At 39.7% G+C, this 27,093-nt stretch overlaps 1 protein-coding gene across 4 annotated transcripts in view; it reads right to left on the bottom strand.

The window, feature by feature from the left end:
- Positions 1 to 27,093, bottom strand: part of CEP162 (centrosomal protein 162) — a 74,781-nt gene that overhangs the window by 11,873 nt on the left and 35,815 nt on the right. For 2 of the 4 annotated variants that reach the window (XM_064486892.1, XM_064486891.1), the window contains exons 14-26: positions 21,926 to 22,059; positions 21,429 to 21,656; positions 20,779 to 20,919; positions 18,936 to 19,048; positions 17,436 to 17,541; positions 16,071 to 16,122; positions 12,782 to 12,904; positions 11,941 to 12,104; positions 10,362 to 10,466; positions 8,380 to 8,592; positions 5,170 to 5,822; positions 2,316 to 2,457; positions 312 to 410 (exon numbers count right to left, since the gene is read on the bottom strand). In XM_064486892.1, the coding sequence (XP_064342962.1) occupies positions 312 to 410; positions 2,316 to 2,457; positions 5,170 to 5,822; positions 8,380 to 8,592; positions 10,362 to 10,466; positions 11,941 to 12,104; positions 12,782 to 12,904; positions 16,071 to 16,122; positions 17,436 to 17,541; positions 18,936 to 19,048; positions 20,779 to 20,919; positions 21,429 to 21,656; positions 21,926 to 22,059 (2,273 nt within the window). Of the gene's footprint in view, positions 1 to 311; positions 411 to 2,315; positions 2,458 to 5,169; positions 5,823 to 8,379; positions 8,593 to 10,361; positions 10,467 to 11,940; positions 12,105 to 12,781; positions 12,909 to 16,070; positions 16,123 to 17,435; positions 17,542 to 18,935; positions 19,049 to 20,778; positions 20,920 to 21,428; positions 21,657 to 21,925; positions 22,060 to 27,093 lie in introns of all 4 variants that reach the window. The other 2 variants (XM_064486893.1, XM_010980263.3) reach the window with 2 other exon arrangements.

The following is a 27,093-nucleotide window of genomic DNA, read 5'->3' as shown; positions in this document are numbered from 1 at the left end:
TACTTAATGCAGAAATGGCCTTAACCATCCAATTTTACCCCTTAAAAATTCAAACAAAAGAACCAAACCAACCCCACGCCATTTCCCCACTGCCAAGAAAATCCCAGTAACAAATACAAACATACAAATAACTTAATATGTGAGTGTCGTCTGGGGTAAGGAGATTTTTATTAATATTTTATTGACATGATAGGTATCTTTGGGTTATGTCTATGTGTACCTTTAAGTTAAAAAATTTATACAGAAATACAAATATGTCTGAAATGGCTAAGAAAAGCTTATGTTAGCCCAATATTTTGGTTATTTCTTACCTCCTTCTGTAGGATTTCTTCTCGAACTTGAGAAACTACAAGAGACTCTTGTTTTCCCTGTAGCTCATTAACTTGATTTTGGAAATGTTTTATAAGTACCTAGGAAATTATGTTAGAAGTACTGTGTTAAAACAGCTTTTTAAGAAAATGAACTAATGAATTTTGTTTGTACTAAAAAATAAAAAGGATCCTATTTTAAAATTGCCAAAATCTAACACAAATAAATTGCCACTGAAATTAAGTTCATGGAATGAATTAAACTCAAATAAATTCATTATTCTGTTTCAACATTTTATACATAATACTATGCATTATAAATTAATCACTATGTAACTACTTGGCTTCTTTATCTCTAGTACTTTTCTTCTGAAGGCCTGAAAAATAGCATTTAAAATAAACCTCTCTAAAGTCTAAACATTGTGAAGAAAGTGGCCAATATTATCACTGTACTTTGTAATTAAGATAGTAGCTTTTATCAAAGAGTTATTGACTAAAAAAAGATAAAACCTAGTATCTGTGAAATGTCTCATATTTTTAGACAAAGAAACTGAGGTACATAAATACTTCCATCAAAAAAACTGCAAAAACTTAGGAAAACCTCATCTCTTATCTCTAATGATTTACTTCACTGTTTTTACAATCAGACTATGCTGATGTCATTTAACTCCCAATTTACAATATCACACTTAGACGTCTGGGAAAATAACGTATTTATGGCACTGTGGCAAAATGTCACTACTTTTCCCATCCCTCTCAGACCTCTCCTTATGATATAATCACTCGACACAGTGCTTACACAGCCCACTGACACCCAGCTCCTTCGGGTAAAAAAGCTACAGAAGCAATCTGCAAGGCTGTATAATGGTTACTTTTGAAAAGCACTTTAAATCTTTTTCATTGGAGCATTAAAACGAAGTTCTTTGTTTCTAAGCAATCTGAAATTAAATTACAGACCTCACTGTATCTCATCCTTAGAGACCCCACACACCTCAACATGCATCTCCTTATAATAAGGACATTTTCTCACAAAACCAAAATAACATTTTTATACCTAAGAAAATTTACAATAATTATAATCTCTCTCATATCCTGTCCATACTCAAACTTCCCCAATTTATGGATTTGTTTTCAATTAAGATACTATTCAACAATTACAGGTGGGAAAAGTGGTGATGAGATAATTACTTCTTGAAATTTTTTCTCCCTCAGCTTAGTTTTTAGAATGAAAACCTACAGAAAAGATGAAGAACACGATGAACATTCATATAATCTTCAACCTGAATTACCAGCTGCTAACATCTCTGCTTTCTTCTTTTTTTCTTGGATATACTATTTCAAAGTAAGTTGCAAGTAATGCTGTTTTTTCAACCTGCAAACACCACAGAAGATAGGCCACGCAGTAGATATTCATAAATATTCCAAGTAGACATACATGCTATCCAAGAAGACACACTTGAGGACATGCAGATGAGCTGTCACCACACCCTGTCATAGTTCTCAGAAGTCTGTGCTTCATAATGGCTACAGCTGTGTACCTGCCTCATTATTTTATCCCCAGTGCCTGACTGTCTGTAGACCACAAATCATTTAACGACTGAAAGGTAAGGGGGAAAGAAGAATGACTAGAATAACTACTTGTCAGCTGGGACTTAGGGTGGAGGGAGCTGGTTCAACATTCAGGTTTAAGGTCCCAGGACTAAGGTCCCAGTCCCACTGGATGTGCCCCTCGGCCATCTGTTACAACCAATTTAGGGGAAGAGCTATTTGAGAAATGGTGGGGCCACAATTGCAAAAACGCTTATTCAGAGGTATAACTGCAAAGTAGAATAGTTAGACACATATATGGTAGTGGCATCATCTCCTATTAAAAGAAATCAAGGCAACAATAATTTCCCACTTCTATCACCAACCTGAAGTTAAAATATTTACAAAACAAATCTTCTGTCAACAGTCCTGAAAACACAATCGTATTCCAGTCAAAGAAAGTTCATTAAAGTCTTTTACCTCTTGAGTCGCTATTTTACGATTTAGTTCAGCTACTTTGGAAGAAGAATTTTCTACTGCATTTTGGCAAAGGAGTTTCTCTACTTCCCTCTGATGAGATGCTTTGAGAGATGTGATGTGCGCTGCAGTATCTTCCTTGAACCTTTAGAGCAAATGAAAGAAAACCACACATAAAAGTGGCTCTTCAACCTCCAATTCAGAGTTCGCACAAAAATAGCATAAGAAGCCTGGAAATTAGAGAAGCAAAGGGAGAGAAGGCACCAATATCTACTGCACTGTGCTTAGTGCATTACTGCCATGAGTTCTTACAACCACTCCCTGGGCTCACTCTTATTTATTCCATTTTGTAAGGGCAAACATTGAGTTTAGGAATTGAGTGATAAGTCTAGGGTCTCAGATCAGTAAGCTACAGAGCTGGTACTCAAAGCAGGTATTTTTCTCAAAGCAGATATTTAGTAAATTTGATAGTTATTAATATGGCAATTCCCAAACTACAAACAAATATATCAGTTGCTTACTTGACAATATGAATAATTCTTCACTGAAACAGTGTGATTAGGGTCCTAGGAAAAGCATAAAAATCTAAAGCATCCATGAGATAACTGAACCATGTAAAAAGCAGCCTAAATCTGGGACTAGGAAAAGTTACTTTTCACTTCTCAGGTCCAGAGCTGTCTGAAAATCGATTAAGGATACTAAAAAATTATAAATTCTGTATAGGAAAATTTATAGGAAAAACCTACATTTTAAATTATTTCTAGGAAAGAACATTTTCAAATAGGAAGATATTTCCAAATAGCTTCATGACTACTATCACAATCAGGACTAAAGAAACAAGGTTTCAAACTGGAAGCAATATGGCTGCCATGACGACTCAATCAAGAGTGGCTGCCAATCAACCAATAAGCATTTGCTAGGTGCTTCCTACAGCTCATGCTCTGGTAGGAGCCCTGCTTTCTGCCAGGTTCTGCCTCTTCCTTCAGGTACTTGTTACGTATTCTGATGTTTCCAACTCTAGGTTCCTTATGTCGGTCACATGTATTGAAATCCTAATGTTTGAAGGGCATACGGTTATATATATTGTCAATATATGTTGTAGGATTCCATAATACGTTACTTGATAAACATTAAACTACATGTGTTTTTGTACAGCCCAAAGCTTATTTTAAACCTCATAATCACACCTATTATTTTCTATAGATTGCAAAAGAGGTATAATCTGACATCAGTTCTCAAGGAGCTATTAAGTGGTGTATGACTCGTGCTTTCTTATGTAAGTTACACAGGAGCTGGAGGGAGGAGCAGGAAGTTTCTAGGAAGCCTGAGGTAAGATTTTTCCTAGAAAATGAAACACAAACAGGCAAAAAGCAATGAAGACATTTGGCAAGTAATCTACTCTAATATAGCAGGATTAGAATGGTGATGGGACTTGAGGCGACAGAGAGAAATTCAGTCCTGATACTTCAAGAAGTTGGGAGTCACTGGAGGGATGAGTGACTCAAACACAGGAACATTTAAAGAATATTCACGGTTTTTAAGCAAGATGGCTGGGGAGATGAGGGTGAGGAAACTGCCTAGTAAACCAGGAAAACCACACTACAGGAGGAAGAAAGCAAAATAAATACTTACAAGGAAGCACCCCAGAGACTGTGAACCCAAGGAACGAAGGAGGTAAAAGCTGGGCCTGGCAATCGAAAATAAATGGTCATAGACAGATGGGGAAATTGGGAGGGGGAGCTAGTTTACAGGTAAGAGAGACAGTTTGAGATACTACTGATTCCAAGAGAAACAATCCAAAAATTCTTAGACTTAAACATCTGAACTCAGGGAAGAGAACAAGCCTTGAAGAGTAAATCTAGGAGTCATGGTTCACAGAAGTTGTAAGAATGGATGAGTGCGGCCATGGAGAAGGACAGAAAGCCAAGATCTGGACTTTGGCAGAAAGTCAGATTTTGGAGGAGGGAGGATGGAAGAGTCAGGAGTCAGCTAAAAGGAGCAGAAAAGATGCTTTGGTCAGAGCTGCCAAGTCATGGAGGTTAAGGGAGGAAACCACTGCGGGAAAGGGAGTGTGGTCAACAAGGTCCCGGAAAATGAGGATGGAGACCACTCCACTGGCCGAGAAAGACCAGCTGCTGAGAGGCCAGGTTCAAAAGAGTGAGGCGGAGAGCCGTGTTTAGAGGAAGTGAGGTGGGACCAAAAGGAGGCTACTTGTGGGAAAATGGAAAGAAAAGGCAGAAAGAGGCCTAGAACTTGGTTTGATCGGGTGAAAGACATCTGAGTAAATCAACCATACTTCAGTAAAAAAAACAATAAATGATGTTAAAAAAAGTTAATCTGAGCATGTGAAAGGGCTCAGAGCAGAGACAGGAGGGAGTACTTGCAGATTCTGAGAAGGAAAGTTAAACAAAGTTCAACAAAGGCATGAATAGATGTGATCATGATTAATTTGCAAAGAGTTATTCCGGAAAAGAGGACATTTCCTCTTATAACGTCAACTAGTTTTAGTACGCTGTCCTCTGACAGCCATCTGCCTGCGGCAATAATAAAGGATGATACTCAATTTGCAGGAAGGCCCAACGGGCCAGCTTACTGACACCATTGGGACGCATGCAGAAAGATAAGACTGGTCTGTGCAAGGATCGGGTTGACATGGAGATTCAAGTTCATCAGAACCTGGGCTTCCAACAGGGAGAGGATCCAACTGAACCAGATCGCTGCTTAGCAATGTAATAGTTTCCTCGACTCTAGTTATGAATTTAGTTCAGGATCAAACTAATACCTAGGAGAAATGTATCTTACAACCTTTACATTTTTATCTTTTTATGTCCCCCTACGTTGACACGTTCATTCTTACCTTTTCATGGAGTTTTCATATTGGCTCACTGCTACGTCGGATTTCATCTTCAGCTCATTCCTCTCCTCAATTAATCTCTCCAGTTCATTTTTCAATCTGCAGTTTTCTTGTAAAACCTCTGAAACACGGGAATCAGTGAAAGTCTGTGGTTGGTAAAGCTTGTCCTCTAGGGCCCCAGGGAGGGAGGCAGCATTTCCTTTACCTGGGTGCAGAGCATCTCTCTTCACCCTTTTTGCAGTTATCTCCTCTCTACCCTTAGAGTTCTGATTACAGAGCATGGTTCTTCTCTCTCTCTGAAGCCTCTCCACCGTTTTCGAAAGGTCCTGTATCTCTCTCCCCTTGGCCGCCAGCTCCTCATTGAGTCTGGCCAGTTTAGCTTTAGAATGAGCCTGCTCCACCTGGAATTCTATAGACTGGAAATCTTTACCATCCTTAGCATTTTTCTTGCGTTCCAATTCAGCATTCTGATGTTTAAGAGCATCGATTTCGGCTTCAAGGTTTCTCACGGTGATCTGATGGGCTTCCTTAATGTCGTCGAGTTCCTTCTCTAGTGCTTGAACCCTGGAGGAGTTGTCATGTTGGTTCTGGGCTGCCTCCTTCAATTTGCAGGCAAGTAGCTGCTCCTGCTCCTCCAGTCTCTGTTCATACTGAATCTGAAGAAAAGACTGCACGTAATGCCAGACCACTGCTAAACGCCTCATTAGTTACCCATGCCCCGCGTCCTCCCAGGGCCTGCCTCTTCCTTCCCTCAGGCACTCACCACGTATTTTGACCTCCCCAATTCCATGTTCCTCGAGTCGGTCAAATATGCTTAAGTCCTAATCTTGAAGGGCATACATACTGTTATATATTCTCAGTGTATGTTATATAATTTCATAATTATCTGGTGCTTTGTAAACATTAGATGACACATTTTTGTATACTGAAACTTATTTCAAACCTCACAAGCAAACCTATTATCGTGTACCTTTCTCTATGCAAACTGACAAACCATACTCCTCGAGGATAAATAAGGAAAGCAACTGGGATTACTGATGTCTGTAAGAAACAGTACATTTCCAACTTTCTAACATCAATTTAGGAATCTCATACGGAGTAAGTCAGCTCAGAATTTGCATACTGGAGCTTTAGTATTTATAAGTGAAATAACCTAACAGTGTACTCCATGAGGGAAGTGTGACAGAGTTCTGTTTGTCCATTCAGTGAGTATGTACTGAGCTGTAACTGCATGCCAGGCACTGTGTCGGACTCTGGAGACACACTCAGCTCTGCCTGCACACACTTCACGGCCTGGGGAGAGCACGTCATGGCAACCATTTCAATGCCCTCTGACAACGGTGATGACAGGCCAGGAACATGGCGCAGAGGGGACAAGGCACCTGAGTGTGTCTGGAGGCCCAAGGGAATGTGGGAAGACAGGGTGAAGAGAGCACACTCAAGTTCAGCCTTGAGGGGTGAGTGTGAATCTGGGGTGAGTGAAAGCAGGGACATTTTGGAAGCAGGAAGAGCACATGCAAAGGCACCTGAATGCTCATTGTCCTGGGAACCAGACGTGAAAGGAGGAAGTGGCAAAAGTGAGCAGGGGCAGGAGGGGGAGTAGGGTAGGACTGGGAAAAGGGAAAAGGTAGGTAGGTGTAGATAGATAAAAAGGGGGGTTTGGAATTCATTCCTTTATTGGTCAGTGAAATAGTACTAGTAATTGTAATTATTATAATTGTTTACTGAGTGTTTGCTACACTTCAGGCATGGTACCAGGGCTCTGCATGTACTCAGCCTCAATCCTATGAGTTAGAGATGATTCTGCTCAGTGATGGAATCAAACAGTGAGCGAAAGCAGAACAGTCCCAGCCATCAAGAAGTGCAGAAGCTGGGTGGGGAGAGAGATCAATGAAAACGGCCGGACATGTGGAGACTGCAGTGGAGGAGAGGCGCATGGGGCCATCTGCTTACCGGGGAGGCCAGGGGTTTTCTGGGGAAGCAACACCTGGGTTGAGAGCCAAAGCTAGGAAGGCCCTCACTGTGGAAGAGGGGGGCAGGGGACACTGGGCAGAGGCTGCAGAGCACACTCATTTTTGTGGCCATAGGAAACATGGCAAATAGGAGAGACAGGTCAGTGGACTGGACAGAGGAAGCCTGGTGTGAGGAAACACTGGAGAGAAAGGAGGGGCCTGGCTGTTCATGGGTTTATGGGCTATTTCTTTATCCTAAGTTATTTGAGGGGTATAAACAAAGATGTGTGTGTGTGTAAGACAGATAGAGATGAAATTTCTGACTTCAGTGTCAAAAGCTGATGAGTGGACGGGATGAAGTGGATAGGTCAGGAGGTTATGACAGTAATTCAGGCCATGTGGTATTAATGATGGCAGTAGAGTGACACGGTGATTAAGAGGAACAGAGGAATTGAAAGAAATTTAGGAGTAAAAGTGGCGTAACTGGCAATCAATCAGCTACTATCTCTCTCACATATGAGGAGACTGTGGCTCAGAGAGGTTAATTCGTGGAAAGTCATGGAGCTATAAGTGGTGAAACTAGGCCTGGACTGAAGTGTCTGTAATACAGGGTAAAATATCTATTTCTCATGGGTGATTGGAAGGAGTACACAGGATGAACAAGAATTTCTGAGAAAGCGTCTAGCATGAATTACTGCAGAAACTGTGCACTCAATACATTTTTTTAAGTAAACTAAATATAATGCCCTGTTTCATATTTGGTCACACCAGCATCTGTATTTTCTGATTCACTCCTGATCAAGGATCAGAAAACTCATACAGGAAGACAGTTTCAGCAGACACTGCCCTGCTCCCTGCTCTGCCCCAGAAACACAGTCTTCTGTCTCGTCTCGTTCCCTCTTGTCTGGGTGAACTGCAGAAAAGTATTTTCAACCATAGTACTTAAAAAATTATATTTAATGCACATTAGCGGTGTTTTACTCTGCCCTTTCATGACTTAATTTCCACTAAGTCTAATATCATTGAGAGGGGCTTATGTAAAGATTATCCTATGCCTGATTATTATGTGTTTAAAACAGAAGTCACCGAAGGAAGACAGAAAGACAGGAGGGCTCTAGGCTTCTTTTTCATCTATTGACACTTGTGGTAAAGGTTTTGCGGGAAAAGCTATTTAGAGCTATTTGTTAAAATGAGATCTAAGAAGCCCCCAACCCCCACGGTGCACCTCTGAGCCCCACCTCCAAGGCTACCAGGCGCTCACCTTCATTTTCTGAAACTGCTGTTCCATGGTACGAAGACTTTTCTTTGCTTCTTCATCTCTGCCCTCCAGATCAGCTTCTAGCTTTTTTACCCTTTTTTCCATAAATTCCACTGTGTTTCTATCCACTGTATCACCAGCGGCTGATGCAGCCAGTATTAAAGCAGGTAAGGAATTGGGATATCTTCTCTTTAGAATTCCTTCCATTTCTTTAACCTATTAAAATATTTTTGTATACAGGTAAGGTCACTAATATTTTAAAATTAAGCAGTTTAATATATAAACTTAGATTATGCTGTAGTCAGGTCTAGATTTCAAAGAGATGTTTACATCACATCTCAAGACTGAATCAAATGCACAGTAGCCCAAATTAATTTCAGGTTTCATATCCTAGATTATCTGATCAAACAACACTATAGCATGAAATCTAATTTAATACTGGTTAATTTATAGAAATCTTCTTATATTTATGTGAAATAGATCTTATTATACTAGTATTAACCAGTTTTTTTGAGGACAAAGCTCTTTCCCCTCTCTTTCTTCCACAGACCCCTCTCAGATAATAGTGTTTATCTATTGACTGAAAAATTACTTATATGCACATGGATGTGCACAATTTTTGTAATAAACGTATAGCTTCCTAAGCACCTGCTCCTACCTGCAACAATCCTCCCATCCCAACCCTCCTCCAAATAAAGTTTAATCTACTTTAAAATGCCTTCTTTCAATTAGGAAGCAAAGAGGATTAAATGACATTAAATGAAGTCTTCATAAAAACTGCTTTTCATTTAGTCTATTAAACAATAACATATTACATGATCTTTCTGTAATTCCATTCCACATGATTCTCTTAAAATCATCTAGTGGAGAAATAGTCCCTTTGGGGTTTTCTCTCTTGCAATTCTGGATGGCTTCTTCTACGTGGGCTAATTTGAGCCTTAAGCACTGAAAAAGAAGCCAGGCAATCCTGGACTATAGTTATTTTGGAATATTTCTAGCTCTTCAAACCACCTTTGTTCTGTTCCTTTCCTGGCCACTGAACCAAACTACCAAATCACACCTTTTAATATAACAGGTCCTGTAATAACAAAGCTAATTTTTTGCTTAGTTTTCCTTCTTCTCATAAAACTGGGATAATATTCAGCCCACTGATGACCTCACAGTTCTAGGTGTGTGACGGAATAATAGCGGTGTGTTTCAGTGTCACGACGTGACTACAGCATTGTGTTCCTTTATGAAGGGCTGGAAATTCTAATTTTGTTTCAGTATTTAGTTATGAATACAAACACTACATTATACAAGGTTTCAACAACATAAGGAAAAAGTTAATTAATAGTCCAGCCTACAAAACAACTATTTTAATGAAAAAAAACTTTATCTTAATTTATAAGCATCACCATATGGTTTTTTAAAAGGTCCCCCAGCCACACTGGCAATGAAATGAGTATTTCTAAGCCTAAACGGTGAGCAATAGCTCAAAGTTATGGCCGGCTCTCTGGGAGGCTGGCTGTTCTGTTTCCAGAGTGTCCTGCAAGACTTCCCCAGTGCTACTAACAAGTTCCCAACCTGAGGATCTCCTTTCCTGTCCTGCTCTCTCACCTACCCTTTGTCAGGAGAAGGAATCCTAGCTCTACACCAGAGTTTTCAAGTTCTCTTTCCTTTTTCCTGGATGTCAAATAAGCTGGGATGCAAAATAACCTTTCTTCAGTAGGTCTACCATCTAATGAGACACATTACTCTAAAAATTCCTCATGCATCAAGCCATAGATTATATAAAATGATGTTGTTTACTGCTTTTATTAATGTTCCTTTAAATAATGTATATCAGGCATATTTAAAGTAGGTATCATTCTATATTAAAATGAATAAATAAAAACAAGAATTTCCAGGTTGACTATATCCTGTAGGAACTCCTGAAACAAAAGAGAAAACAAAAATGCACTGTATATGAAATACCTTAATGAAAATTTATTCTGAACACATACTTGTCGTTCTAGATCCTGAATTTTTTTGGCATCAGCTGCTTTTTCTTTTAAACGAATCTTCTGCTGAATGGATGGATTTCCAGATTCGGCTTTCAGTTTCTCAACCTATTAATAAGTAAAGACCTTGTTAAGAAGCTTACTTATGTTATTTTCTTATTGAAGTATAGTTGATTTATAATGTGTTAGTTTTAGGTGCACAGCAAAGTGACTCAATTATACATGTACATATATATGTGTTTACATATATATATATTCTTTTTCAGATGCTTTTCCATTATAGGTTATTACAAGATATTGAATATAAGTCCCTGTGCTATATAATAGGTCCTTGTTGTTTATCTATTTTATACATAGTAGTTGTATATGTTAATCCCAAACTCTTAATTTATCCCTCCAAGAAGCTTATTTTGATTTGCTGACACTAACTACTATACATAGCATAGGCAATCAGTAAGTCTTTACTATACAGTACAGGGAACTGTATTCAGTATCTTGTAGTCACCTATAATGAAAAAGAATATGAAAAGGAATATATGTATGTATCAGTATGACTGAACTATTATGCTGTATACCAGAAATTGACACAACACTGTAAACTGACTATATTTCAATTAAAAAAAAAGAATTAAAACATAGCAGAGGAACAACAGGAGGGACACAAAATGGCAGTTTATTCATTCACTTATTTACTGCTTCCCAGAGAGGGCGCTGTGCTGCAGATACAGAGGCAAACAAGCCAGATCCCTGCTTTCATGGTGTTTATGCTCTAATGGAAGGAGACAGTTGAGAAGCTAAAAAAGTAAATAATATCAGAGAGTGACAAGTACCATGAAGAAAATAGGTGAAGGAATGAGAAGAGTCAGAGGGGGCGAGAGTGGTTGCTACATGAGATAAAGAGATCAGGAAAGACCTTTCTTAGAAGTAGAAATCTGAGCTGAGACTTGAACAAGGAGGGAGACATGGGCCAAGGCAACAAGTGGGGTGAGCTCGCCTGTTCAAGAACCAGAGGGCGGTCTGGCGTGGCTGGAGGAGTGACTAGGGGAGTGTGGTACAGGCAGGATTCAGACCACGTGGGGACCTGACAGGCTGTGATATAAGGAGCCTGGACTTACAGTCATCCCTCGATAACCATGGGGCAGGACTCCCCTCAGATGCCAACGTCCATGGATGTCAAGCCTCTTGTATAAAACGGCATAATACTTGCACAGAACTTATTCACATCCTCCCATATACTTTAAATCATCACTCGATTACTCATGATATCTAATGCAATGTGAATGCTATGTAAATAGTTGCCAGCGTGTGGCAAATTCAAGTTTTGCCTTTTGGAACTTTGTTTTTTTCCAAGTATTTTCAATCCACAGTTGGTTGAATCTGCTGGATAGGGAACCCCTGGATATGGAGAGCTGACTGTATTCTCAGTTTAAAATAGACTACACAAATAAAAGCAAACTAAAACCAAATCAGCTGTTTTAATTAACAGAATTTAGAGTACTGATTCAATGACACAAGGCTAAGAACTGACTGTTAAACATAACAGAGTTCATCTACAGAAACACATTCTGAAGTGATTTATTACCTCAAGTTTGAGCTTCTCAATTTCTTCATTTGCTTCTTTAAGTCGAACAGCATCTTTGTCCAGAAGTTCCTGATTTTCAGCATACCACTGTAATCTTTTCTGCAGGCGACTGATTTCCTGTTTATGTGTTTCTTCTAAAATTTTTATTTCATATAACTTTTCACCTATAAGATACAGTAACTCAATAACCCGACTGTAATTTTTCAAAATATGGAAATAACTAAAAGATTTTACATGAAAACCAATGCCTAACTAATGAAAGCATTATGAAAAAATAAGAGGCAAAAAAACAACTGAGGTATATACAAGGTTGTGTCTAGTCTAGTGTGTTAGTGAAAGGAGACTGTGTTCATAGTCCCAGTCCTCAAAGTTCGTATGATTTTATTTAACACAACAAATACATGATGGGAAGGATTATTATTATTCTATTTTGCAGACAAGTAAGTGGATTTTACTGTACATCTTACACTGAAGATCATAAAATCACAGAGGAAAGATCCTTACTTCGGCAAACAAGGGCTCCTCTGATGGACCTTTCCAGCCCTGTGTTCTGCCCATCCACGCTCCACAATAGGTGCGATCAGTAACATGCCCATGAAACACACCTGAGCGGCCTCCCCAGACTCCTTTACCCCTGAGCCCCTCCACCTGTCAGGACCCAGCTCAAATGCCCCTCCTCCCTGAAACTCTTACTAGCACCCTCCTGTTTATTTCTAATTTTTTTAATATTAAACTTTTCCACATACTTATCTTACTTCTCCTTTGTCTTTCCCGGTGGGGAAGGCCATGTCCACCCTCGGGTTACGAGGATAAAGGCAGCTGCTGCAGCGCCGTGAGTTACCTGTGACGTAAGCAATCTGCTCTTTGGCTTGGTCCCTCTCTTTCTTCATTTTCTCCATGTCTACTTCGAGAGCTTGCTTGTCTTGCTTCAGTCTTTTGAGGTCTTCCAATAAACTGGTTTTTTCTTTCTTGACATTCATAGAAATACAGAAACAAATGACTTCTAACCATAACAGATTGTGGTATAGGCTCTCTTTCATTCAATTCATCATAAATACTGCTGCTCATTATTTTTCCTAAATTTAAGCTCTGATTTTATCACTGCCCCCTCCGAATGATTACGAGCTTCCCAGAGCCTACCAGAATCAGTTCTAGTCACGTAACTCAACACAGCTTCAAAGCCCTTCCAATCTACCATTCTGACTTCTGGATTACTACGGCCTCCTAACCAGTCTGCCTCTTCCACTCCCGGCACTACAGTCTGTCCTCCGCACAGGAAGCAGACCAATTGTTCTGAAGAGTCAGTATCATTCCTCCATTTGAAACTCTCTGGTGGCTCCCTCTCTCTTAGGGTAAACCCAAAGTCCTTCCCATGACCTTCGGTGTTGCATACCCAGTCTTGCCCGCTCCTCTTATGCATCTCCCACAATTCTTCCCCCTCCTGCTCCACTCCAGCCGCAGAGACTTCTTGGCTGTTCTTTGAACACACCTGGCACATTCCTACCACAGGGTGTTCGCACTTACTGTTTCCTCTGCCTATAGCTCTGCCCCCACAGAGCCAGGTGTCTCACTCCACTCTTTCTCAGGATTTCTGCTCAGGTGAGGCCCCAGGAAGGCCTTCCCTGATCCCTCTTCCTAAAACAGCAGCCCCCATCCTGGCCCCAGTGTGTTGCTTTATTTTCTTCTCAAAATACTCATCAGCACCTGACACAGAACATGTTTACTTGAAAGCAGAACTTGATTTTGCTCATCCTTCTATCACAAATGCAAAAAAAAAAAAAAGCCTGGCACATTAGAAAAAAATAAAGTGGAAAGCTCAATGTGCCCAACATTCCACACAACCCTCAATAGCCTCCTTCCTCTGCTTGACACAGTCACTTCTCATCCTTCCAAGCTTAGTTCAAATGCAGCCTTTCCTGATAACCCCCCCCCCCCCGGCACTGCCACAAACCTCCCATGTACCTCTAGCACAGCATTCAGTGTTTTGTTTCATATGACGCTGACTTGTGCACAGGCCTTTTCTCTTTAATAAGCTGAAAGCTCTTTGGGGACCGAGACTGATGTCACTACCTGTTTACTGTGTGGCACTAAGCAGAGGGCAGGTATTCAATAAACTCAACTCGTAACAGCAGAAGAAACTCTTGGATTCATGGCAGTACACTTGGTATAGTTGTTTCAAAATAAAAATTGTTAGAAGTTCCGCATCACACTGCCTTATGATCTAAAATCCAATCTTACAAAGAAAATAAATCCTTCCATAAAGCCCTGGATAATCACAGTTTCCGGCTGCATCATTTCACTGTTGAATCTTCTGTGTGACCTTCTGTGGATGCCTTTTCAGGAGAGCACTGAGGTTCTTCAAGGTTTTACTGTGGAGACACACTCAGGGCTGCGCCTGCCTCTCTGATCTCATCGTCCACCACTCTGGTCCTGACTCATCCACTTCTGCCTCCGAGGCCTCTGCTTCTGGGAGATACCAAGCCCACTCCTGACTTTCCCCTTGGCTAGAAGGCTCGACAGCTGCATGGTTAGCCGCTGCTTCTCTTCAGCTCCTGATGCAGACACGACTTGCTCAAAGAGCGCCTCCTCGACCACACCCAGTGCTCCTTACACTGCCCTGCCTACTGTTCGTCTGTATTCTCATTATCCTCAAAGAACTTACCTCCGTGAGTCACTCGTTTGCTTATTCCTTGTGTTCCCTGGGAGACTGTATGTTCCCAGCGAGCAAGGCCCATGCCTGTCTTGTTACCTGCCGTTCTTCCAACACCAGGATGAGTTCCTGGCTGCCCGACTGAGCCGCGGGCAGCCCGTCCTCCTCCCCATCCCGGGGAGCTAGAAGGAAAGGGCTTAGGCCTTGGCTTTCAGTACATGTCCACCCGAACTCACATCTTAAGACTGCACTAACTGGTATTCATTTTTAAGGTACAAATTAGACTGTACACGAGTAGGTTTGATATGAATATTACATATTTAGCCAAGTATGAATTTTTGCTCTTAAACTATTTAAACTCAGAATGTCAAAGTGAATGGAAATAAAGGTATATTTGCATTCCATCTTTCAGTATTTGCACAAATCTTCCAAGAATTTCTACTCATTTTTATCTTAAACTTTTCTCCCCTGACTTCTTTTAAGGCTCTCCTTGCCCTTGGTGTTTTCACCAAGATAGGCCCACGTGTAGATTCATACTTACATATACTAAGCAGAACTCACTGTGCTTCCTAAATTCGAGAACTCATCCCTTTTATAATTTCTAGAACATTCTTAGTCATCACCTAAAAATATTTAAATATATGCTATAAGCATCACATTTCTATTTTCCATTTCTCTATTTTTCTGTTTCACTTTAAACTCCTTAGATCTATCTTCTAGTTTACCAATTTCTTATTTGTTTATGATCATCTATTTAACTTTTCTACTTATTTTTTATTTTCCAGGAATATATTTTATTTCCAGAACTGTTTATTTTTTTCTGAATTTTCCTGGTCTATTTTGTTCTTTCCTCACATGTTCCTTATTTATTTTCTATATTTAATCATTTTAAGTCTATTTATTTTATAGTCTATTCAGTAATTCCATTGGGGTTCTAACCCTGCTGTTTATTAAATCACCCCATGCCTGCTCATGGGGGCTTGTTTCTCTGGGTTTTGTAATTAGATTCTGCATTGTGAACGTACGGTCAGCAGGAGTAGGGACACTGTGTGAGCTGGGTTGAAGGCAGACACCTCTAAGAATTGGTTTGCACTTATTTCTTCTGGACACACTAGAGATAACTGACTTAGGACCACAGTTTATGCTATTTTTTTTTCCAGTTTGAGCATAACCAACCCTAACCGGTAGTCATTTCAAATATTAAAACACAAATGAAGGCCGAAGGGATGACATTTAAACTGAACAACCAGTAAAGTACTGAGCAAAGGAGACTTTTGCCTCTTCTCTTTCTAGAGATCAAGTTAAGACAAAAAAGCTTCCTTGACGTCTCAGCCCCTTTTGAAGATGGGTGGATTCTTTCCTAGTCCACTGTTTTACTGAAGGATGTGGCCCTCTGAAGTCCCGGAGCCCCGTGTGCACTTTGCTGTTAAGAGCCCAGACCCGCGGTTACTGCACTGGCAGCCTGGGAGCAGATGCTTACCGTTAGGTTGTATGCCTGTCCACTTCTGACCCCCCGAGATTCTCTTTACTTTCTGGAGAGAAGTATGCGTGTGAGTTATGAATTTACATGATGTTTATTATATTTTATCCGGCGTTTTCCAGTGATTTCAGTGGCAGTGTTAGTTTCCTACTTGTCAGAAAAATGTGTTCAAAACAGCACTTTTAAAAGGTCACTAACAACAGCCTTTAAATGAAACTAATCCTATGCTTAAAGCCTTACCGTGTTTTCCCAAGCCTTCATGAACCACAGCAATATTAATTTCTCTTTTAACTCGCTCAGTTTTGAGGCCCACTGATAGGTGAGGGTGCCCAATCATCCATTCTACCTATCTGCCTGGCTATCTAATCATTCAATACATACATGCAGCTGAAGAAACTTCTCTAATGGATTCATATTTGAAGCTGCATTTTATATACTACAAAAATCTGTTAAACGTCAATTATTAAATTATGGCATGTTTAAATTTCTGTGTAACCTAAACTTTATATAATGAATTTCTATTTAAAAAGTGCTATGTAACGAATTTTTCTAATTTACATAATCAATCAAATAGATTGAAAAGACTTTTTAGTTTAGTGCTATGGTTCTTTATGGGATGGAGTGGAGGCTTAACTGCCTTCCCACAGGGGATGTCTGGAAACGCGGCAGTGGTTCTAAGTGCTACAATGACTGCTGGGTGCTATGACCATAGTTCCTGGGGACAGGGATGATAAAAATCATGCAATTCATAGAACTGTTCTGCTTAATATAGAATTAACCTGCCCTAAATTTCAGAGCTTCTCTCATTGATAAATACTACTTTAGAAAGTTCTCGGCTATATTCTCTACAACACAAATTAATAAAAATAAAGAAAAAAGTTACACATTTTACCTTTGTGTTAGGCACATCATATACAAGTATTTGCAGCTATAGTCTCTGCCCCCTAGAAGTGCACAGTCCACTTAGGAAGACAGGGAAAAAGCCAATCAACTTTTTAAGCTGAATAGTCATCTTCAGATTATTCTCCCATTTTAGCTGTACATTTCCAATGATGAATTTGAAGTCAGGCATACACCCCCAGATAAGGTTATGTCTCTAATATGCCAGGCATGTGATAAATGCCTGATAAGAGGCTGGATTACAAAGAGGAAGCCATCTAAATCTGGTATTACACTGCTGCCTCTATATTAAGGTCACATGTATGCCAAATGCTCATCTTAGATATTTCTTAATTTTTAAAAGGCATGGAATTTATAAATGGATTTTATTTATTCATAATTACAAAAACATATTTTTTTACACATATGGGGATTTTTATAATAATCTTCACTATCATTAATAGTTAAAATTCTTATGCAACTTACCTGTGCCACCCGTAGTTCTGCTAACAGATCTGTAAAATTCTGGTTTTGGGTGGGTTCTGCACCTTCTACTGCTTGAGAGAGGAAATGGCTTTTGTGCATCTGTTCTCTGATTTATTTTGAAAAAAAAAAATATTTTTTACAAGGTACTCCTTTCAATATAAAATATTCAATTCTTAAAAATTAAAAACTAATGCACAGTGGAACTCTGTGAGTCACTGAAGATAAAAAGTTTATTTACTCTAAAGAATAAAATACTAAAATACTAAAAGAGGAGTATACTTTAAGGGAAATGTTTATGTGTAATCTAAAAGAATGGAAACCCTGAGAGTATTGGTTTATTAGCCTTGGCCCAGGGAGAGGAGCTTTTTTCCCCCCTAATTTACACAGAAGTGCCCTTGCTTGCCAACTTGTGTACTTTCTAGCTTTGTCTGTATATGTGTGCCTTTTTCTATTTTACATGAAAGATCAGTGTGAGCTAACAGCAGCCCTGCCTCTTACGCCTTAAGTTATCTTACAAAAAAATGGAAGAAATATGTGAATAAATGTAACACACATGACATTCACAGCCAAAGAAGTTTCTTCTGACAGCCGTCCTATTTGAATATTAGGTGAAATGATTAGTTACTTCCTAAAAGACAGGACCCTAACTTGCCCATGTTTGTTGGCTCAGCTCCTTCACTTAACGTATTAAAGATGGATGTAATAACATCCAAAAGACCTTATAGTGTGAAGTATGATTCCTAAGTAGGTGCTGGTGCTCTGCCAGTCTGTCACGGTGAGTGCTGGTTCTCACAACTCACAGGCTCTCCTTCTCTGGAGAAACGCACTTGCCAAACAGCAGCCCCGGCCCCCGCCCAGAGGATACCCGCCACCCACTTCTCGGGGCACACTTCAGCTGGGGACTGACTGGCTGTGGGGCACAAAGGCTTTCCCCCATCTGCCTCAACTGGGGACCAACTCTGGGGTGCAGTCTGTTCTTCTGAGCTTCCTGGTGAGAGAAGAATGAAGCCAGCCTCTGGCTGAGACCATGGTCCTACTCGCCTTCCCCACCCCTACATCTTGCTTCTCCTGCCCCTTCTTCTAAGAGTTATCCTCCAGGAAATCACCTCCACAAGGACCCCCAGATCAGGCTCTACTTATTTGGAACCTGACCTAAGACAGTAAATAATACTGTATATATATATTACTATTATTACTAAAAGCATCATTACTGAGATGCATTACATAAGTATCTCAGGGTTAATGACTGATCACGAGGACTGTTCAATTTCCTAAAACTGAGGTCAAATTCAAATATGAATATGCTGAAAATACTGAAGTGTGTACTAGTCATCTAATGCCAAAAGAAAATCCATTGAAAATTAAAAATATGAAAGCTGTAGAACTGTAAACCAGTGTATAATTTTTAAAATTTCTAGGTATAACTAAATGTATTATTAATATAACAATACAGTGCTTAGAAAGAATTGATTTGATTTTAATAATTTAAAAAGGACTTACTTTAAGGAAGCTAATTCGCTGAATAAGCTCTGGTTTTCCTTGAACATTCGCTCCTCATTTTTCTTGTTTTGTTCTTGAAGATCTTTCACTTGATTATACAATTTTTCATTTTCCTTTTTATAAATAAAAAATTACATTTTAGTTAAAAGTCAGTAGTACTTATATAATATTAGTGTATGTGCTCATAAAAGATACATCCTTTAAACATTTTAAAAGTCTTTTATTAAATTTCTTCAATTTTTGAGTAAGCCTTCAAATCTTTTTCAAAAATCTTTTGATTATCTTGGAAGAAAATTTGTTAGCTAAAAACAATTCTTTCCAAAATGCTCAAAATGCTTAGTTGAAAAAAAAAGTTGCAAAAATTCCCAAAGCCAAAGAGCCTGTCAGTATAATGTACTCCATTTCACAGGCGTAAGTGGGCGAGTGACCGCAGGAGTAACCACGTCCCGACTTTGCGTATAAGGGATGGAAAGGCCAGCGGGACTGTACATTCTTTTTTTTTCTGTTTTTGGCCCATCTTTCTGTGGTGAGGTAACTGGAGGGAGCCACAGTGGGTAACCATGCTTGTTTCTGGAACTGTGAGCAGGGAGTTAGAGACTAGGTGTTTCTGGAAGATCAGGGATCAGTCCCACTCTGTGCTTGTTACATGCTCTGGTTTATTGACCTCTTTAAAATTAAGAATCTGATGAAAACCAAAGAACTTTCTGGATCTAATATAAATTCTGAACTGTCTCACTGTGTCTGGCCTAATGCTTGGCAGATAGTCTGTGCTTAATTATCTGCAGAATTCATGAAACCCAGAAAAATACGTACATATGTTGATATACAAATTTTGTGGGATTTTTTGTGTGTGTGTGTGGGGGGGTTGGCATACTTATGGGTCTGTGAAACCCTCCTTAAAATGCATGCTCTACATGGCAAGCTCTGAATGGCAAGCAGAGGGTCTGAAAGGTTCTCACTAACTCTAGGGCAGAGTGTCCTGCAAAATCAGTACTATTTCCTTTATAGTGAACGCTGTCATCTCTGATGCGGTAATGCCTTCTCTGGATGACCCTGGAGTGAAAATGCTTTTTATTGGTAGGCTTTTTACTGTTGTCAAAAGAGAGAAAGGTAATGAGACAGAAGGGGAAGGGGAGAGAAGTTAAAGAAAAAAAGGGGAGTGAGATGAAGATGAAGTCTGATGTTGGAGATCACCAAACCTGTCCTGCCTGTCAGATCAGTGTCACCAAGATGCCATCACACAGAACAGATGTCTGACTATAGGACACAGACATTTTCTTCCACTTAAGTCAAATATTTTTCAATCTCAGGGCACTGGCAATTGATTTCAGATTCGTATTTCTGAATATAATATCAAAACTAGCCAATATTATCTACTGAAAAACATAGAAAATGAAAGAAAAATAGGACAGTTTCTAAGGAAATATGGCTATTAAAATTAGTAACAGGCAACATTCATTAACTGGTTACTGTGTGGAAGGCACTAAGGTTGGTCTGCGCTGTCTTGTTTTAATTGCACAACCATCTTCCGAGACAGGTACTGTCATTCTCATTCCCATTTCACAGATGGGGAAACTGGCTTAGAGAGGCTAAATATGATTTGCCTAAGGCTGCACAGCAGGTAGTGAAGCAAAGCCTAAAACCAGATTTTTTGAATCCAGAACCCATGCTCTTAACCACTTTAATTTTGCTCATGAAAAATGTGCAGACCAGCCAAATCATTACTTCCTCACAATGGCAGAATTCCCATTACCTGTTAAATGGACACAAATATTTCTAAATGCCTTATGTTTATAACCAAAGGATCTCATAACAAACTCATTATGTGTTGAAGAACTGTTACCTGTTGATATCCCTGAAGAAGTGTCTCTTGTTCTTCTATTTCTTTTTGGATTTGCTTCAATTTTTCTTCGGTGACAGGATCAGATGTTTCCCCCAAATGCAACCACCTTTGTTTTTTGTTTGATTCTTCAAAGCTATTTAACTTTGAGAAAATGCAGAAATTGTTTTATTTGGGAAAGGAAATGATGAAGTAAGGAAGAACAAAAGAAAACTCAAGGTGCACAGACCTAAAACTGTCTTATAACCACACTGGAATTAAGGTAACACCAGGCACAGTTAAATCATTACAAGATGTTCTGTGCTGATGGTTCTGATGATGGAATTAACTCAGAAATGCTACCCAGTGTCATTCTCTGAAATTAGACCTTCCATAGCAATTTTTCTGAAACTTTGTCTTCCTTGAAGGTCACTGTGAACCAAGGGATTTGTTTTCAAATCGGACTGCTAACAAGAGAACAATCAAAATGAGCCAATTTAAATTCTGATACCCGCCCAGGGGAAGGAGGCACTCTCTGGAAACATGTTGATGTTTGATTCAGCAAATACATCAAGTCAAAGAGCCGCAGGGACAGAGGATGACAATGCATTTCACAGGAAGTACAAGTTCTTTTTTCATAAATAAAAGGAAAAATAGGACAAGGTGTCTAGTACCTTGGCTTGAAGAATATAATTGTCTTGATTCAGTTTGAAGAGTTCCTTTTCCTGCTGTCTCTTTAGTTCTTCCATCTGATTTTCCAGCTCTCGCTCTTTTTCTGCGAATGTGACTTTGATTTGCTCAATGAGGGCTTGTGCCCCTCTCCATCTTCCCTCTGCTTCCTGAACTCTTTCAAACATAGTCAGTTCTGCTTCCTTGTTCCCACCACCGTATCCTGAAGAATCCTTTTAAGGAAAAGCACTGTTTCATTACGTAGAGTTAACATTAGATTTGCACACAGGTAGTTAGGAAAAAAACCCCACCAAGGATGAAAATGACATGGTTAACAATGTTCTACACAAGAAAATCAATACATGTTCAGTAAGAGTGAGTGATTAGAGTATTACTCAATGCAGAAGAAATTTCATGTATTTCATTATTTATACTCTAGTTTCAATATATAATTATAGATCATGAAAACATTCTGAATATTATTTTGAAATTCAATACTTACCTTTGGAAACTGAACACAGGAATCCGTTTCTGCGGGGCCCTCAGACTTCTCAGGGGTAGCCACGCCACGTTCCCTGGGGGAAGATGGGTTACCCACAGCTGCAGGCTTGATGAGTCTTGTTCCAGATAAGATTTCTAAATATTGTAAACAATGGATAAAAGCACCACAAATACAAACTAAGTTGAATGTGTATTCAGCAATTACGTAACCAGAAGTACTAATACACGGGGACACTAAGACAAGCGAGGATCTCAAAACAGGCTGATACACAACAAACAAACACCCTCACACAGCTGTCCCCCCACGCTCAGAACCGCTGCCCGGAATCGGCATTCTACTCCACCTGACACAGAGACCGACTGACCCACGGTCCACGTCAAATGACACGTGGAGCTAAATAAATGTGAGGAGAATGTAGACTGGGGTAATTTCAGCTTTTATACCTTTTAAATAAATTACTCTTTTAAATGTTCATAGCAATAACAACTAAAAATATCTAAAAGATGAATTAAAGAGAAGCTGATAACTTTATGAAGCATTTTAGTTCAGATTAAGTGTGCTTTCAAAGCACAGTTTTCTATATAATGCATGTCAAGATATAGTGTCAATGGAATCATATAAATTGCATGGAAACTTTATAACAACTAGTTTAAGTTTGATTACAAAATAAATGGTATTACTGCTCTAATACTGTGATATTATACATTACGTTAGAAACAATGTTATTCACATATATATTTTGGTCAACTTTTTAGCTTTTAAGGTACCTCATAAATCCCCAAACAGCATAAATAGTTCTGAGGCCAATAAATTATTCAGTTAATAATACAAAAAAAAAAAAAAAGCTTATGGGAAATACCTAAAAGAGATCTCAAGGCCCATATTCAAACACTACAGGTTCTGAACTGAACCCCCAGTGAACATTTATCTGATCACCTTAGAGGGAAATGAAGAATTAAAAATTAATATTTTTCATATAATTTCTTTAAGATGTTAGCTTTTTAAACGCAAAGTTTACTTTTTTGTTAAAAGTGAAATACATGGTTCTTGAAGATTTGCAAAATACAGAAAAGTCAGAAGAAGAAACAAGTGCCCCCAATAGTACTTCACCCAACAGTTCCTTCTAATCTTTCCCAGGTTTTCCTTATAGAGTAGTAACCATATTTAATTGGACAGTTTGATGTAGAAGGTTTTCTAGAGAAATCTCTTATAGCATTCATAAAGGACCTGTTTGAGTCATTGTAAAAGCAGGAATTAATCCTTCCAAGTCACTGGAGGTCCATTAATGTGGCCAGTGAAGGGGTCAGACCTGCCAGCACTGTGATTCTCCCTAGCACAGGGCAGCCAAGAATGTGGCAGGTGGTTCTTGCTCCAGCTGCAGTCAGCCAGTGCTTTTACCCCAGAATTTTCCCACCCTGAGTTCTTAATTTTGACTTCTCTAAGTTGTTATTTTCAGTAACAGTACATGGACAGTATCTTTCCCCTTTATACAGGAAAGAAAAGTTGCTTGGATATAAAATTCAAACATGAGAACACTGAGACTTCTGAACCCTTCTTAAAAAAAAACAATGGATTCAAAAAATTCAGTCAAACAATAAGGCAATCAAAATAATTCCAGAATGGAGAAGTGATGGCTAAGGGACTGGGGAAAAGCATTCGGACTCTGTAATAACCAGAACCAAGATCCACATTCAAAAGCTGAAGGGAATTACAGCTGCTGGAGAGAATATAATAAATATGTTGATTATAAATAATATAATTATATATAAATATAACATGTATAACAGGATATGTAACCCATATCCTATACTATAATATACACTATATTTATTAGAAATAAAGCCAACAAAAATGGGTAGGAGGCATGCGATGGGGGATGTAAGAGTTTTACTACATATTTAATAGAAGGGAAAATTGATAACATATAAAAATTGGAAAATGCAGTTAAAAATAACATGGTTTTGGCAATCTTTCAGGGGTTTTTATAATCTATTTTGTTGAAGGGATCTTTTGGGATGTAACATTCCTCAGGATGAAGTTTCTTTTTCTTCTTAGAGATTTAAGTAGAACAAAATCTAGTATTTTATTTAAAAGAACTGATAAAGTGTGATCTGTTCTTATAAAATGTTTTGTCCATTTTTATTTGTCCACGTATCTGCCTTTCTCCTTCCTTCCAGCTCTCATCCCTGCTTCCTCCCATCTGCATGCGGACCCACACAGGAGAGGCACGGAATGAGGCTCACCAGTATGACACCAGCTGTTTCTGGCTCAATTATTGCTTCCTTTTTACTTTTCTGTATTTTTGAATTTAAATAATGAGCAACTATTCCTTTTGTGACAATAAACTTCCTAATCTAAAAATAAAAACACAAGAGTCGATAGCCAAAGAAAATTAATTTTAGAATAAAAAGGAAAATCACCACATGGCAGACACTGCTAGCTGCCAATCTCCTCTTCCTCCCCACTAAAAGACACCTAATTTTGCCCCGGGCAGCAGTGTGCCAGTTAAAACCACCCATTTCCCTGGACTCCATGCAATTGAGATGGGGGTGGGGGGCAGGGGTACAGGATCAAAGTTCTGACCAATAAGATGAAAGCAAAAGATTCCAACACAGGGCTTCCAGGAAAGCGACTACCTTTTCTGATTAAGCTGCTGAATTAACTGGCATGCACCTTTGACGTTCCACCTCTCCTCCTCCTGAAAGGCTGGAGGTTGTGTAGCTGTCTGGTGACAAGGAAGACTAAAGTCACAGACTAGGGATTTTGCAGGAGGAAATAAGGAGGTTTGTTTCCTTGCACAGGCGCACCAGCTCAGAACTGACTGGCTCTGCCTTCCTGGTTACGGGAAAAAGAGAAGCCTTTGAAATGCATCAGCCGCAGTCATGGGGGGGGGTGCTGCTTCCTCGGAACCAGTTTTGATGCCAAGCACGTTCTCTAGACTTTCTGTACTCTCACCTCCGACTCAGAGGCTGCTTCTCTGACACCCAACCTACGACAGGTAACAACCACCCCCAAGAAATTCCAGTTCTTTGGAATAAAACTAAAATCACTCTGGGCAATTTTCCAACAAAAAGACAGAGATTTAAAAAAAAAAAATCCTACTTAACAGAAAGTCTAATGAGAAAAAAGTAGCTCAGTACAAAAACAGACAATCATAGTTTGTCACTGTACTTTAATATGAATTTTAAAAATTCATGTTAATTTTGGCAATCACAAACACTATTAAATTTTGAAATTAGGGAAAACACTCATAAAAATATCGTTGCTTTCATCCATCAACTTCTATGCCATCCCCCTTGTTTCTACCCACTGTGACCTGACTTCTGGCTTCACTCTTAGCAATTTCCAACTACTCACCAGAGATCGTTTCAACTCCCTCCCTGTATGCATCTCTCTGCCCCAGCTGCTCTCCCCCACTGGCTTTCTAGGTCTTTTTCTGTTACCAGTAATGCAATCACTCCTGAATCTCAGTCTCTCTCAGTTCACTGCACTCATTTGGTAAAACCACTTCTCTCGGTAAATCCAACTACACAGCTACCTAACACCTGCAATCATGTGGGAGAAAGTGGCTGTGCACACAGATTAACACACACACCTCCTGCCTGCCTGGTCTCAACTCACATTCATGGTCACAACTTCGAGCAGACTCTTCTTGCTGCTGGGAGTCCAGCCCCCCAGGAGAGCTCTTTAATGTCCGCTCTCCTCCAGCACCCCGGCCCCATCCTCACTGCCACCTCATCACAGCACATTTTACTTCTCAGAGGAAGTGGAGGCAATCAGAGGAACTCACCCCCATCTCTCACCACTTCTACCCCTACCAGTATCCAGACCCACCTCTTCCCTCCTCTCTGCTTTTCCACAGATGAACTGACCACGTTCCCATCTGAAGCCAACTCTCCCAATGTGCACTGGACCCCGTTACAGCCCCTCTACTCGAGGACACTGCTCTACAACTCTCCCCTCTCATCACGCATTGCTTCCTGTCTACTGCATCTTTCCAAAAAGCATAAACATACTGTTATTCACTCATACCGTGATTTCTCTCATTAAAATCAAGACAAAGCAAAAGACTTCCCCTGACTCCACCCTCCTGCCAGCTACTGCCCCATTTTTCCCCCCACCTTTTACACCCTTTCCTCCAGGGGCGTCTGTATCTTAAAGTAGCCAATTCCACTTCTCCTGTTCCCACTCAATTTGCCTTTCACAGTCACCTCCCCACGGAAATTGCTTGTCCAATGCCGATGGCCTTCTTGCTAAACCCAAAGGTCAGCTGTCAGTCCTCATTTTCTCTCTCTCAGCAGCAACAAATAGAGCAGATCAACTCTCTTTTATATACGCTCTCCCCTTGGCTTCAGGAGTGCACATACTCAGGTTTCCTCCAGCCTTGCTCTGTCCTTGCACGTTACTCCTCTTCCTCCTGACCTCTTTAGGTCAGCACACCCAGGGCTCAGGCCTTGGTTTGCTTTTTCTCTCTGTATATGCTCCCTTGATAATCTTTGTTAGTCTCAGAGAATATTGCATGTAATGAAGTAAGTCAGACGGAGAACGACAAATACTATATATCACTTATCTGTGCTATCTCAAAAATAATACAAATGAATATATATGAAAGCAGAAAGACTCACAGACACAGAAAACAGACCTGTGGTTACCAAGGGGAGGCGGGGGGAAGGACAAATTAAGGGTATGGGATTAATGGATACAAACTACTGTACATAAAATAGACAAGCAACAAGGATTCACTGTACAGCACAGGGAATTCTACCCAATATCTTGCAATAACCTATAACAGAATATAATCTGCAAAAAACCAATTCACTTTTCTGTACTCCTGAAACTAATACAATACTGCAAATCAATTATACTTCAATTAAAAAGAACCCATGGCTTCAAAAATATTCATTTTTAACAACATTTGATACCTACAGTCCACATCTCTCTCTTAACTCTAGACTCTTCTTTCCAACTGCCTCCTTGCCAACTCCATTTGCATGCAGAACAGGCATCTCAAAAACATCATCTCAGCAACTCAACTCCTGGTCTTCTCTCCACCCCCAAAACCACTCTACCTCACCTTCTATCCCAGCTGGAGAGGAACCGCATTCTTTCATTTGCTCAAGCCAAAAACCCTGCCATCATCTGTGACTCCTCCCTCACAACCCCAAACC

This window comes from Camelus dromedarius, chromosome 6 (genome assembly GCF_036321535.1).
Source record: "Camelus dromedarius isolate mCamDro1 chromosome 6, mCamDro1.pat, whole genome shotgun sequence".
Lineage (NCBI taxonomy): Eukaryota > Metazoa > Chordata > Mammalia > Artiodactyla > Camelidae > Camelus > Camelus dromedarius.
The sequence above is the reverse complement of the archived record's forward strand: the minus strand, read 5'-3'. Positions and strand labels throughout refer to the sequence as shown.